The sequence below is a fragment of the Antechinus flavipes genome, chromosome 2, assembly GCF_016432865.1.
Source record: "Antechinus flavipes isolate AdamAnt ecotype Samford, QLD, Australia chromosome 2, AdamAnt_v2, whole genome shotgun sequence".
NCBI classification, from domain to species: Eukaryota; Metazoa; Chordata; class Mammalia; order Dasyuromorphia; family Dasyuridae; genus Antechinus; species Antechinus flavipes.
The window spans coordinates 371705353-371719650 of NC_067399.1; the positions used below are offsets into that span (position 1 = coordinate 371705353).

A 14298-nucleotide genomic window follows, 5' to 3' on the forward strand; every position below is an offset into this window, starting at 1 on the left:
GCAGAATTATCTTAATGATGATTATACCTTTAATCCTATATATTTTCAGTGTTTTTCTGTAATGAGAATATTTTTCTCCCATATTTTCCTATATCCTATTAGCAAAATAAGTTGCTATGACAAAACATAATCTTTAAGAGATCGACTAGTTTAATTCCTATATTGTACAGATGAGAAAATGAGGCCTGGAAAGAAATGATTTGTCCCAGACTTATACACAGCAGAAGACACAGTGGGTGAAGTGCCAGTGAATGCACTTATCCATCTTCAGCCCTTCCCTCTTCTTGCTAAGTCCCTATCTCTGTGTCTCTGTTTTCTCAGCCCTTACCTCTCCACTTTTTTCCAGGAGGTCCTCAGTGACTCTTGAAGTTTAATGTGATTAATGGCTCTGATGACCCATTGGGATTGGGGGTGGGGATAGAGAGAATCTGGGCCTTCCTTCACTAAAAAAGTTCCAGGAGGGACATCTGCATCCAGAGAGAGGACTTTGGGAACTGAATGTGAATCACAACATAGTATTTTCTCCCTTTTTTGTTGTGTTATTGTTTGCTTGCTTGTTTTTTTTTTTTCCTCATTTTTTTCCCCTTTTGATCTGATTTTTCTTGTGCAGCATGATAAATGTGGAAATACGTTCAGAAGAATTGCACATGTTGAATCTATTTTGAATTACTTGCTGTCTAGGGGGAAGGGGAGAAAGAGATAGAGAAAGAAAAGTTGGGAACACAGGGTTTGCAGGAATGAATGTTGAAAAATATCTTTATACGTATTTTGAGAAATAAAAAGCTATTAGAAAAAAGAAGTAAGAGAAGGATCCATAATCTAGGCATAAAGAGCGAGATTATAAATAAATTAGAGGAACATAGGATAGTTTATCTCTCAGACTTGTGGAGGAGAAAGAAATTTGTGACCAAAGATGAACTAGAGACCATTACTGATCACAAAATAGAAAATTTTGATTACATCAAATTAAAAAGCCTTTGTACAAATAAAACTAATGCAAACAAGATTAGAAGGGAAGCAACAAACTGGGAAAACATCTTCACAGTTAAAGGTTCTGATAAAGGCCTCATTTCCAAAATATATAGAGAACTGACTCAAATTTATAAGAAATCAAGCCATTCTCCAATTGATAAATGGTCAAAGGATATGAACAGACAATTTTCAGAGGATGAAATTGAAACTATTACCACTCATATGAAAGAGTGTTCTAAATCATTATTGATCAGAGAAATGCAAATTAAGACAACTCTGAGATACCATTATACACGTGTCAGATTGGCTAAGATGACAGGAAAAAATAATGATGAATGTTGGAGGGGATGCGGGAAAACTGGGACACTAATGCATTGTTGGTGGAGTTGTGAACGAATCCAACCATTCTGGAGAGCAATCTGGAATTATGCCCAAAAAGTTATCAAACTGTGCATACCCTTTGATCCAGCAGTGTTTCTATTGGACTTATATCCCAAAGAAATACTAAAGGAGGGAAAGGGACCTGTATGTGCCAAAATGTTTGTGGCAGCCCTGTTTGTAGTGGCTAGAAACTGGAAATTGAATGGATGCCCATCAATTGGAGAGTGGTTGGGTAAATTGTGGTATATGAATGTTATGGAATATTATTGTTCTGTAAGGAATGACCAGCAGGATGAATACAGAGAGGACTGGCGAGACTTACATGAACTGATGCTGAGTGAAATGAGCAGAACCAGGAGATCATTATACACTTCGACAACGATATTGTATGAGGACATATTTTGATGGAAGTGGATTTCTTTGACAAAGAGACCTAACTGAGTTTCAATTGATAAATGACGGACAAAAGCAGCTACACCCAAAGAAAGAACACTGGGAAATGAATGTGAACTATCTGCATTTTTGTTTTTCTTCCCAGGTTATTTATACCTTCTGAATCCAATTCTCCCTGTGCAACAGGAGAACTATTCGGTTCTGCAAACATATATTGTATCTAGGATATACTGCAACATATCTAACATATATAGGACTGCTTGCCATCTAGGGGAGGGAGTGGAGGGAGGGAGGGAAAAAATCGGAACAGAAGTGAGTGCAAGGGATAATGTTGTAAAAAAATTACCCTGGCATGGATTCTGTCAATATAAAGTAATTATTAAATAAAAATTAAAAAAAAAAAAAAAAGAAGAAGCTCCGGGAATTTGGTTTCCCTTCCCCTTGACCCCAATTTCCCGACCAAGTCTCCAGGTAAATCACATCATAGCTGGAAGAAACTCTGAGACTTTGAATTCAGAGAGCTTGGGGGGCAGATGGGGAATGGGTGTTTGAATGAGAGGAGGAAGGGGACTGGTGATTCCTGAACTACGTGATATTATCAAAGGATTCCTCACTTCCCCCACCCGCTGGCCCCCAAATATCTCTGACAGAAGGGGCTGGGCCAGATACACAAGGCTGGGGTGGTGCCCTGCCCCTTCCTGCGATTCTCAAATACAGAGGGCACAGGGGCCCCTTGGTTTAATAGCAGGATGTAGCTCAGCTCTAGTTCCCGAAAACCCCTCTCCCCTTTTCCCAGATTTGGGACCTTGGTCATGGGGAAGTCAGCTGTGAGGAAGGGCCCAGCTTCCCCACCGGAGTGAAGGTGTGTGGGTTTCTTTGTATGCCAGCCGGAAGTGCTTTCCTTTGCCCATGCAAATGGAGCTTATTTCCCTATAACAGAGCCCAGGGCTGTAGGGAGTGGCTGGTGGGGAAGCCCACAAAACCAAGCCCTGCTTTGCAATGCTGTTTCCTCAAGAGCCGGGAAGATTGGAGGGACAAGAGAGAAAAGGCCAGGGAGTAATAATAGCTGGAGCTTATATAACTTAATGGTTTGCTGAACATTTTATATACATAATCTTGTTTAGTATTTAAGAGTAAGGAGCCAGGTGCTCTCTCTTCTCTCAGCCACTCATCCTTAGGAGAAAGTCTTACTAGATTCCCCTTTTGCTGTAGCTTTTAGGGACTGTGATCTAACCCTCTTGGGGATGGAGAGAACAGCAGCTCTCCAGCCCTGGGACAACAGACCCTGGCACTTTTCCCAGTTTGCCTACCTCCAGACTCAGTTCCAGGTTAAACAGTCTGGGACCTTGCAGCATTTTTTCTTTTTTTTGAAAGATTCTCTATTCTTTCCCAATCAGGTTTTCTCCCCGCCTCCAAATCAGGGAAATAATAGTAGTTACTGGAATATGGAGTACAAGTATATAATTAACTGGGAAAAGCAGGCTGAAGGCAGATTGTGAAGAGCTATAGTTAAATGCCAAACATGATTTTTATTTTATCCTAGGGACAGTAGGGAGTCATTGAAGTTTCTTGAGATGAGGAAGAATAGAAGCAAATCTGTGCTTTAGAAAGATCAGTTTGGGGGTAATGAGGTGGCACAGTGGATAGAGCATTGTTTCCTATATATTAAGAGAATGAATGAAGCATTTAATTAAGTACTTACTATGTACTTAGTACTATGTAAGTACTATGTACTAAATGCTGAGGATCCAAATAGATAAGCAAGGCTGTCCCTGCTGTGATTGTATTTATATATATTCTAATACATTCAATGTCCTATCACCCAGCATGTTTGCAAAAACTTTGCAAAAATGTGCTTAGAATTTATCTATTTTTACCTTTGCTGTGTAGAAGGCTTAGTTTCTTTCAAAATTCAATTTAAGTGGGAGTAGCATATTGGAAGCCTCTCAAGATTCCCCTAATTGCCAATGTCGATCACCCTAAAACAACTTTGTATGCATTTTGTATATACCATATATTTTTTTAGCCACATATATGTTCTTCACTTCTTCTCCTACTCTACCCCATCAAAAGGAAACTCATTGTGGTTTTTGTCACTATATCCCCAGTATTAGCAGTATAATATCATTACTAAGTGCTTATTGAACTGACTAATCTAAGTGAGAGGAGATAAGTCTTGGACTAAGGTGGCAGCTGTGTGAATGGAGAGGAAGGGACTGATTTGAGATTTGTGAAGGTAGAAATGTGGAGCTGACAATCAACAAGAGAGAGTTATGATGGAGAGTGAAGCATGAATGATGACTCCAAGGTTGCAGATCTGATGACTAGAAGGATGAAGGTGCTTATGACAGAAAGGAGAAAGTTTGGAAGAAGTATATAAATTTAGGGGAAAATAATTAATTCACTTTGGGATATGGGTCATCCATTTGGGGATGCCTAACTGACAGTTGGAAGTACAGAATTTGAGTACAGGAGAGAACTGAAAGTTAGAAATATAAATTTAGCAGTTATTTGAATAAAGATGATAACTGAACCTCTAAGTTGATGTGAAAGAGAAACAAGGAGGTCCCTCACAGGTCTTAGCTACAATTAAGGGACAGAATATGAAGGAGCCTCCTTTGTACTCTATATTCCAGTAACTACTCTCAGATGGATTGATCAGAAAGATAGAGGAAGACTAGAAGACAGTGATGTCCCAGAACCTGGGGATGAAAGAGGCTCTAGGAAAGATGGTCAACAGTGTGAAAAGATGAAAGGTCTAGAAGAATTATAAAGAACAGTTGCGGGCTTGTTCAGTGACTATAAAGAGAAAAGTTTCATTTAAATGTGAGGTTAGCTGGAAAATCCTCCATGAACTCAAGCAAAGTGAAATGTATTATGTTCTGGGATGATCAGCTATGAATAACTTTTCTATTTTCAGCATTGCAATGATCCACAATTATTCTGAAGGATTTATGATGAAAAATCATATCCATACCCAGAGAAATAACTGATTGTATCTGAATACAGATTGAAGGATATTCTTTTTTTTAACTTTATTTTTCTTGAGGGTTTTTTGGGAGGTGGGAAGGAGATCTATGTTTTCTTTTTACAACATCACTTATATGAAAATGTTTTGCATAACTTCACGTGTGCTTTCTTATTGGCAGCAGGGTAGGGATAAGTGAGAGAATCTGGAACTCAAAAGATTTTTTTTTAATGGCATTTTATTTTTCCAAATACATGCAAACATAGTTTTGAATATTCATTTTCACAAAACTTTGTGTTCCAGATTTTTTTTCTTCTCCTCAACCTCCTCTCCCTTCCCAAGACAGCAAGCAATTTGATATAGGTTAAATGTGTGCAATTCTTCTAAACGTATTTCCAGATTTATCATGCTGAGCAAAACAAAAATAAAAACACACACAAAAAAACAGATCAAAAGAAAAAAAAACCATAAGAAAGGGAAAAAAGACCCCAAACAAGCAAACAACAACAACAACAACAACAAAAAGGTGAAAAATACTATACTTTGATCTACATTCAGTCTTAATAGTTCTCTTTCTGAATGTGGATGACACTTCCCAACCCAAGTCTACTGGAATTGCCTTGAATCATCTCACTGTTGAAAAAAGTTGAGTCCATCACAGTTGATCATCACATCTTGTTACTGTGTACCATGTTCTTTTGGTTCTGCTCACTTCATTTAGCATCAGTTCCTGTAAGTTTTTCTAGCTTTTCTGAAATCAGCTTATTCATCATTTCTTATAGAAGAAGAATATTCCATTACATTCATATACTAATTTATTCAACCATCTTCCAAGTGAGGGACAATTTCCATGGAACTCAAAGTTTAAAAAAAAAATGTAAGAAATTGTTTTACATGTAAGCAGAGGAAAATAAAATAAAATAAAATAAATAAATGTGAAGTTAGAAGCCCAATTACAAAGGGAGAAGTGAGAAAGTGAAGCAGAGCATTGATGGTTTTTTCCAGGTGTTTGTCTGTGAATAGGGTGGGAGGAAAAGGAGGAGGAAATGTAAAGTGATACTTGGAAAGTAAGACAGGCTCAAATGCAGGTGTTTAAAGGATGAAAGCAATGTGAGGATGGGGTAGGCAGCAGAGAAGGAGATTTAAAATTAAAGAGAAATGGTGGTCAGGGACAAACTCCTGGAAGAGATTGAGAGGTGGAGATAGGGGTAAAGCGATGGCCACAAGTAGGACAGCTGCTCTTGGCCAAGAAAAAGTTAATGTCTTTCTCAGAGATGTAAACAAAACTGACGAAAAAAGGGATTTGAAGTATAGAATTAAGTAGAACTAGGAGTTTGAGGTAGATTACCTCTATTTCCTCTTTAGAATATGAGAGTTGGAGCAAAGAGGTGAAGGTATCTTAAAGAAAGAGTTTGAAACAGATTCCGTGGAGCAGACAAAAGTAGAGGTTAGAGCCCTGTCAAGATTGATCAACTAGTGTTAATTTGTAGTGGACTTAGAAATATAATGTGACTTTCCCCACCTGTTTATGAACAGGTGCAGAGAAGGCAAGATGGTGGGGATAACCCAGAGTGGGCTTTGGAAAGGCACAGGCAAAGATGGGAAAAGGGAGCAGGGAATTAAGGATAGACATTCCTAGTGTGTTACTGAACTTGTTGATTATTGCAGGGTCAAGATTTTGAAGGAAGGACTATGATCCAGAATAGGAGTAATACACTTGAAAAGTGGGTAAGATGAGAGATATGAATAGACAATAGGATTAAGAAGAATAACAGGTTTTAAGAAAAGTGAGATAGAGATTAAGAAAGATTTTAGTCTAAGAGAGGAATATTAAAATTCTGAACCATGGAGATTTAACATTCATGGATGTTAGAGAAATTGAGGGCATTACAACAGTCTCTGTGTGCCTGAGTGGGAAGGAAGCTTGAGAGAGTAGTGTTGGAAGAAGAACTTGAACTTAGGTCTTTCCTAATTCCAAAGCAGGCTCTTATCATCCTGCTGCCTTTCTAGTCACCATTTTTTCAAAGAATTCTTATATAATACAATTTTATTTTAAAAATAAATATAGAACATTGAGCATGTGAAGTTGTTCTCCCTGTCATAACTGGGAAGAATTCTCTGCTTCCGAGAGGGAATGGATGATTCAGGCATTCATATCATATCCTACCCCACCTCCCAATTCAAGAGTCCCAAGATGACTGGGCGGACCCACAGGCATCCTAGGACTGGGGCCTTCTTTCCAGTCCTTCCTGTCAGGGCTCTGCTTACATGCAAAGGAAGGAATCCCTTGGTCTCAACCCTAATTTCACCAGTCAGGATTAAACTTCCCATAATGGATCACACATAACACATAATGATACTATTTAGGAAATATTGGATGTTATAGCTTCTGATGGCATCTTACTCCCCTACTAGACTATGAACTTCATGAAGTCAAGGACATTTTAGCTAAAAAAGTTTAGTCTTTTCTATCTCCCTCAGTGCTCTAATGAGCACTCTAATGAGTACACAGTATGGTTTAATAAATGTTGAATTAATTATGTATATAATTATCTATGTTTATATCTAATTCAGAACTAGACTGAGAGGATCCCCAAAGATGGGGTCATGATCTTATTTAAACTTTCAATCTCCTGGGGTCTCCATTCTTCTTCCATATAGTCGGCACTTGAAAAATGTTTATTCTATTGTATTTTGTCTTCTTAGAATTCCGCTATTTGTATTTCCTATATCTGGGTTGAGTATTGACCTCCCCTGGCTCCTATTTAAAGGAAAGAATTCCTTTTTTGGAGAAGAGGCATAAACAGAATTTCCCACTCGAGAGAGAATATGTTTATCTCCTATTTCTTAGAAATGAGCGGAATCAGCTGCTTAGGAGCAGGAGAGGAAAATCTGGGAACCAGTTGGACATCCATCTAGAGGAAGCAGAGGGGGATGTTGCAGTGGAGAGAAGGAAAGTCAAGAAAGGTTGCCGAACTAACACCTTCCTTTTATTCTTGGGGGGAGTGACACCTGTACTTTCTGGAATCCCTCTGTGCCTTTCCCCAGTATTTGGGATCCTTAGCTCCATGAAGAACCCACTCCAAGGGAGTCCTTCATCCTTTCACCCTTAAGAATTCATGGGCCCTGCTTTTCCTCTTCTCCAAGCTAATTTCTAAATGCAGGTGAGAAGCACTTCCACGGATGCAGGTACATCTATCGCCTCAAAGAGTCCCTGGTCTGAGAACGGATTGGGGGGCTTCTTCAGCAGGGTCTGAGCATGACGAAGAAAGAGCTGGTTTTGTCTTCTACCCAGGTTCCGAAGGGCTAAAATGGCAGCCACATGCTCCTGCCTGCAGAGAAGGGAACATTAGATGTGAGTCAGAAGATCATGGAAGGAACTTTTAAAATTTCCTAGTCTTTCATTTTACTGATCTCCCTTAATGCTAATGCTTTTCATCTAAAATTAGATTCCCTCTATCTCTAGCTTCCTTTTGTCTTCTCCCATTTGATTATAAGCTTCTTGAAAACAAGGACTTTACTTCTTTTTCTTATTTGTACCTCCCCCCCCCCCCAGTGCTTAGTACAGTGCCTGACACATAGTAGGAGCTTAATAACTATTGAATTGAATTATCTCTAATTCATGCTGTCTATAGCTTGCTTCTACAAAGTTGTTTGCTATGTAAGCAATAGTAAAATTTACTAATATCAAGTTTGCAAATGATACAGAGCTAGGAGGAAAAAAGGATCTATTAAATGCCTACTATGTGCCTGACAGACAAGTAAATGGTGCAGTGGATAAAGCGTTGGACTTGAAGTTAGGAAGACATCTTCCTGAGTTTAAATCTGACCTAAGATACTTAACTGTATCTGGACAACTTACTTAATCCTTTTTGCCTCAGTTTCCTTATCAGTCAAATGAGCTGGAGAAGGAAATTGCAAATTATTTTTCTTTGCTAAGAAAAAGCCAAATGGGTTCATGAAGAGTCAGATGTGACTGAAAATCACCTAAAATGTGCTTGACATTTTACAAATACTATGACACTTGATCTGCCAAGAACCATGGAAAGTAGATACTATTGTCAATCCTATTTTCCTGTGGAAACTGAGGCAGACAGAGGTTTAAGTGAGCTGTCAGGGTCAGAGCATCTGAAGCTACATTTGAACTCAGGTCTTCATGATTCTAGCTTCAATGTTCTATATACTGTGTCATTTAGCTGCTTCCCATTTAAATTGAAATCCTGGGAGGTATAGTTAGTGCAAGCAAAAAGCCTTGTATTAATGCTTATTGTTGGCATGTCCAATGCTTTGGGACCTCATGAACCATAATATCCATGGTGTTTTCTTGGTAAACACACAAGGATGCTTTGACATTTCCTTCCCCAAAGGATTAGTACAAAATTTAAAACAAATTTTAAAATTCAACTCCAGATGCAAAAATGCCTTCGCAATTTAGAAGGAGAAGCAAATCTAATAAGATGTGGCCTCCCTAAAATCATGCAAGCTCTCTACTGGGTTTTGGAGTATCTGTTGCACAAATATAGGAGGGGGAAGATGTGGTCATAAGAAAAGCATTTGTGGTTTGAATGGTCTGCATGCTAAATATGAATCAGCCGTAAGGCATGGTGTTCCGAAGAGCTACACTTTCAGATTGCATTAGCAGAAATGTCTTTTATAGTAGGGCTTCTTAAAACTTTTCCCTTCTGATCCTTTTTTGCCCGAGGAACTTTTAGATGCCCCAATGTATATAAATATTTAAAACAAGTATACAAATAAAACATTTACTGATAATAAATCAAATTTCATGACCCCACATTCCAGTTCTGAAACTCCATATATATGTTCACAAACCATAATTTAAGAAGTTGGGCTTTAGAGAAGAAACTGTGGCTTTTTGGGTAAAGAGCCAGGCTCCCAGTTAGAATATGTGGGTTCAGGTTCTGCTCTTAACACATTCTGACTCTATGAGGATGCACAGCTTACTAAACATGTCAGGACCCCAGTTGATGTCAACTATAAATTGCAGACTTGTAAAGATAGAGGAAGTTTCCTGAGGGACCATTCCCTCAGGAGAAAGATTTGGAGGGAGAGAATACACAAGCATATACATACATACATACATACATATATACATATATGTATGTGTATATATATATGTGTGTGTTACATATATATGTGTATGTGTGTGTGTATTATAATATATATGTAATATATATTGTAAGTGTTTATGAAGTACTTGACTTAGAAATAGTGTGTCATTTGACACAATGATGAAATCCGTTATCTGGACCAATAAGAATAAGGGATATGAGAGTCCTACTAAACTCTGCTCTGGTCAAAACCCATCTGGAGTCTCATATGAAGTTTTGTACATCACATTTTAGAAAGTATATTGTGGCAAGCTAGATTGAATCTAAAGGAAGACAACCAAGATAATCTGGAGAGTAATTGAAGTGGTTTAGCTTGGAGAAGAGAAGGTTTAAGAGTAATATGGTCATTTTCTTTAAGTATCAGTCAGCTAAGGACAGAATGCTTGGGCCTAAAGTCAAGAACACTCATCTTCCTGAATTCAACTCTGGCCTTAGATACCTACCAGCCGTGTGACCCTGGACAAGTCACTTACCCCATCTATCTCATCTGTAAAATTAGTTGGAGCAGGCAATGCAAACCACACAGTACCTTTGCCTAGAAAACCCAAATGAGGACACAAAGAGCTGAATTTAAACCGAATTCTTTAGACTACAGAGTTAGCTGGGCAACTCAGTGGACAGAGCACTAGGTCTGGTCAGGAAGATTTTGTATCTGTCTGATTCTGGGCAAGCTACTTAATCTCTCAGCCTCAGTTTCCTTATCTATAAATTGGGGTTAATAATAACCTACATTATAGAATTGTTGGGAGGAGCAAATAAAATCATATTTGTAAACTGCTTAGTCCTGTGCCTGGTACATTATAGGTGCTTAATAAATGCTTCCTTCCTTTCTAATACTTTGCAAACTATTTTATTCACTGAAATTCTGGGAGGTATAGTTAGTGCAAACAAAAGGCCTTGTATTAATGCTTGTTGTTGTCATGTCATGTCCAATGCTTTGGGACCTCATGGACCATATTGTCCATGGTGTTTTCTTGGCAAAGACATAGGGATGTTTTGCCATTTCCTTCCCCAATGGATTCGTAGAAGCTATTATTAAATAAAGAGAAAACTATTATGTGGAAACAGAAATACATTTGTTCATATGGGCTCCAGAGGGGAAAACTAGAAACAAGGACGGGAAGGAGGAATTACAAGGCAGGTTTTGCTCAATACAGGGGAAAATGTTCTAATTAATCAGAGCTGGGGAACAGTGACTAATCTATCACAGTAGATAGTGAGCTCCCTATTATTGGAGCTATTGATATGGAGGTTGATGACTTCCCAATAGGAAGGCTATAAAAGGGATTTCTGTGGAGGTGAGGCTGAACTGGTTGTATTTACTCAGAAGTCCCTCCCTGGGTTCTTTTTAAGAGCTCTGGGTTCTATTAAGCATAAAGATGTTTATTCCCATGGGCACTTCAGGCTGGAATTATACCTCTAGAGTAGCAGAGGGAGGAGATTTGAGAAAGCTCAAAATGACTTCCTCTCACAAACCAGGAACAGGCCAAATGCCCAGGAGCACCCTGAATATCCTGTGGAAATCTTATAATCATAGAATTGAAAAAGATCTTCAAAATCTATCTAGTAAACACCTCCATCTTCATTCTTCAGAAACTGAGGCTGAGAGAGAAAACATGATTAGCCTAAGGTAACAAAGTGAGGGAATGGCAGAATCAGGAGTCCTAGCTCCCAGGCCAGGACCTCCTATTGACTTTGTCCCTCTGGATGGAGCAGTATCCAACCTATAAGCAAAGGAATGAGGGACATAGAAGAGGAAGAATGATATAGAGATGAGACTCCTGGCTATATAATCAGAAGACCCAAATTCCAGGTCTTGATGTGCTAACAATAATTACTGTTACCATATATATAGTACTTTTTGCAGTTTGTACAATGCTTTTTTCCCAAGATATTTTTATAATAACCTTATATTTTTCAAAATATATGCAAAGATGCTTTTCAATATTCACCCTTGAAAAACCTTGTGTCCCATATGTCTCCCTCCTTCTCCCCTCCCCTAGACAGCAAGTAATCCAATATAGATTAAACATGTGCAATTCTTCTAAATGTAATTCCACATTTATCATGCTGAACAAGATAAAAAAAAGAGAGAAAATAAAAACCAAGTAAGTAAATAACAAAAAGTAAGAATACTATCGTGATCTACATTCAGTCCCCATAGTCCTCTCTCTGAATGTCTGTACAATGCTTATTATTATAATTATCTCATTGGGGCAACTAGATAGCGCAGTAGAATCAGGAGGACCTGAATTCAAATCCAGTCTCAGACATTTAACACTAGTTGTGTGACCCTGAGCGAGTCACTTAACCCCAATTGCCTCACCCCCCCTTCCCCCAAATGAACAAAATAACAAATATTATCTCATTTTATTCTTGGGAATTAGGTCCTATTATCAATCTATTTTAGAAATGGGGAAACTGAATCAGACAATGATTAAGTGGTGAGTTAAGAGTTCAGAGTAATGTAGCTACAAGACCATGGGCATGTCTCCTGTGCTTCGTCTCCCTGTCTATAAAATGAGAGAGAAGGCCTAGAGAGGATTGCTGAGATTTCTTACAAGCTTAACCTTCTGTGCTTGAGTATAGTTGATTAAGAAGCATCCTTGGTTCTAAGGGCAGAGACTCTCCCTTTGATCAGAGACTGATTCCCCCCCCAGACTGGCCACTCCCTCAAGGAATGAAAGCTTCTTCATTCCTCTTCTCCAACAACTCCCAAGAACGACCAGGAGCTACCTAAAGCTAGATCACTTCACTGCCTTCAGATTAGGGGGCTGTCAGGGGACAGAAGATCTATGGGAAGGAGGGCAAGAAGGACTTCCTGAAAGCAATAATGTGCCTGCTTTTTTGGGACTGTTAAACTGAAATATGACTTTTTTTTTCTTTTTCTGAGATGAGGAGAGGTTCCACCCTATCTCTGGACCAGAAGTTGCCTCCCTTCTTCGAACAAAGAGGTGCCAATCTGGGAGATGTATGTCTCTCCAGGGAAAGTCCCATGGCCATGCTGGGACTGGATCACTCCCTGATAATGAACTGTCCAAAGTTCAAGGGGAAGCACACTAGATTTCAGCTCCCATCATCCTGTTCTGATTTTGTTTACCCACTATGCTTCAAGCTCTCTCTGTATGTGAGGCTGCAAAGGAGGGAGTATGGGGTGGAAGTCAAGAGCTCTGATTTAGACAACAACATCATTCTAGGACTTGGAATTGGAAAGAACTATAAAGATTGGTTTTTTTTAATTTACAGATGAGGAGACTGAGATTTGGAGAGGGAAAGGAACTTTTCCAAAGTTACAAAGCCAGAATGCAGAATTCAAACCTAGACCTTCATTGCACATGTTTAACTTATATTGGATTATTTTCTGTCTAGGGGAAGGGAAAGCAGGGCAGGGAGGGAGAAAAACTTGGAGCATAGGGTTTTGCAAAGGTGAATATTGAAAACTACCTTTGCATGTGTTTTGAAAAATAAAAAGCTACTATTATTAAAAAAAGAACTCTAGATTTTCTAGGGGTCTTTCCCTTACTTAATGTTGCATTTAGATCTGCTACTAAGTTCCATTTTCTGGACTTCACTTCCCTTGGCTGGAAAAATGAAGATAAATGCATCTGCCTTGCTCTGGCAGGACTGGTGTGAGGACCAAGGATGGTAAAGAGGGCTGGGATGGAGGTGATCAGCATGCGGGGGTGAAAGAAGCTTGTGTCCAAAGACAGGCCAGTTCAGGGGTCTCACTAGCTGTGATGACCCTGAGGAACATCCAGATGCAGGATAGTACTGACCTGATGTCCGGGTAACCCCTGATGAGGGCTTCAATATGTTTTTTAATGTCCTCTTTGTGGGTCTCTTTCAGGATGTCTGAGATGCAGGGGATTGCCAAATCCAGCCAAGAAGCTTCCGAGCCCTGGGAAGACAAGGAAACAGGTATAAGAAAAAGGGGTGATGCCTTTTTGCTTGAAGTCAGAAAAATTCATCTTTCTGAATTCAAATCTGGTCTCAGATGCTTATTAGCTGTGTGACCCTGGGCAAATCCCTTAACTCTGTTTGCCTCAGTTTCCTCATCTGTCAAATGAACTAAAGAAAGAAATGGCAAATCACACCAGGATTTCTGTCAAGAAAACTCCAAATGGGGTCATGGTTGGACATGACTGAAAACGAGTGAAATACAGCAAATTCTGACCACAGTGCCAAGTACACCGCATTAGCAGCCGAAGGAGATAGCTTTGGGTAGTACCAGAAATTGAAAGGTGCAGCCAATGGCATCCGATTCCTGGCTCATCTTGGAGGCACTGGCCACTCGGTCTGCTCCTCGAAGCCGCTCTCGTGGCTTCAGCACATGGGCCACGTATTCCCGAATCACATAGCAGTGCATTTCCTGCAGACACTCCTGGGGGAGGAGTAGAAGAGTGGAGGTCAGCCTCAAGGCTCCTTCCGAGCTTTTTCCTTCTGAGTCCCCTCCCC

The 14298-nt window shown here is 39.4% G+C and overlaps 1 protein-coding gene across 1 annotated transcript in view; it reads right to left on the reverse strand.

The window, feature by feature from the left end:
- Positions 1-6743: 6743 nt before the first annotated feature.
- EXOC3L4 (exocyst complex component 3 like 4) overlaps positions 6744-14298 on the reverse strand; it is a 71326-nt gene continuing 63771 nt past the window's right edge. The window contains exons 12-14 of the mRNA XM_051973690.1: positions 14072-14224; positions 13620-13741; positions 6744-8046 (exon numbers count right to left, since the gene is read on the reverse strand). Coding sequence (XP_051829650.1) covers positions 7869-8046; positions 13620-13741; positions 14072-14224 — 453 coding nt within the window. The 3' untranslated portion in view covers positions 6744-7868. The remainder of the gene's footprint in view (positions 8047-13619; positions 13742-14071; positions 14225-14298) is intronic.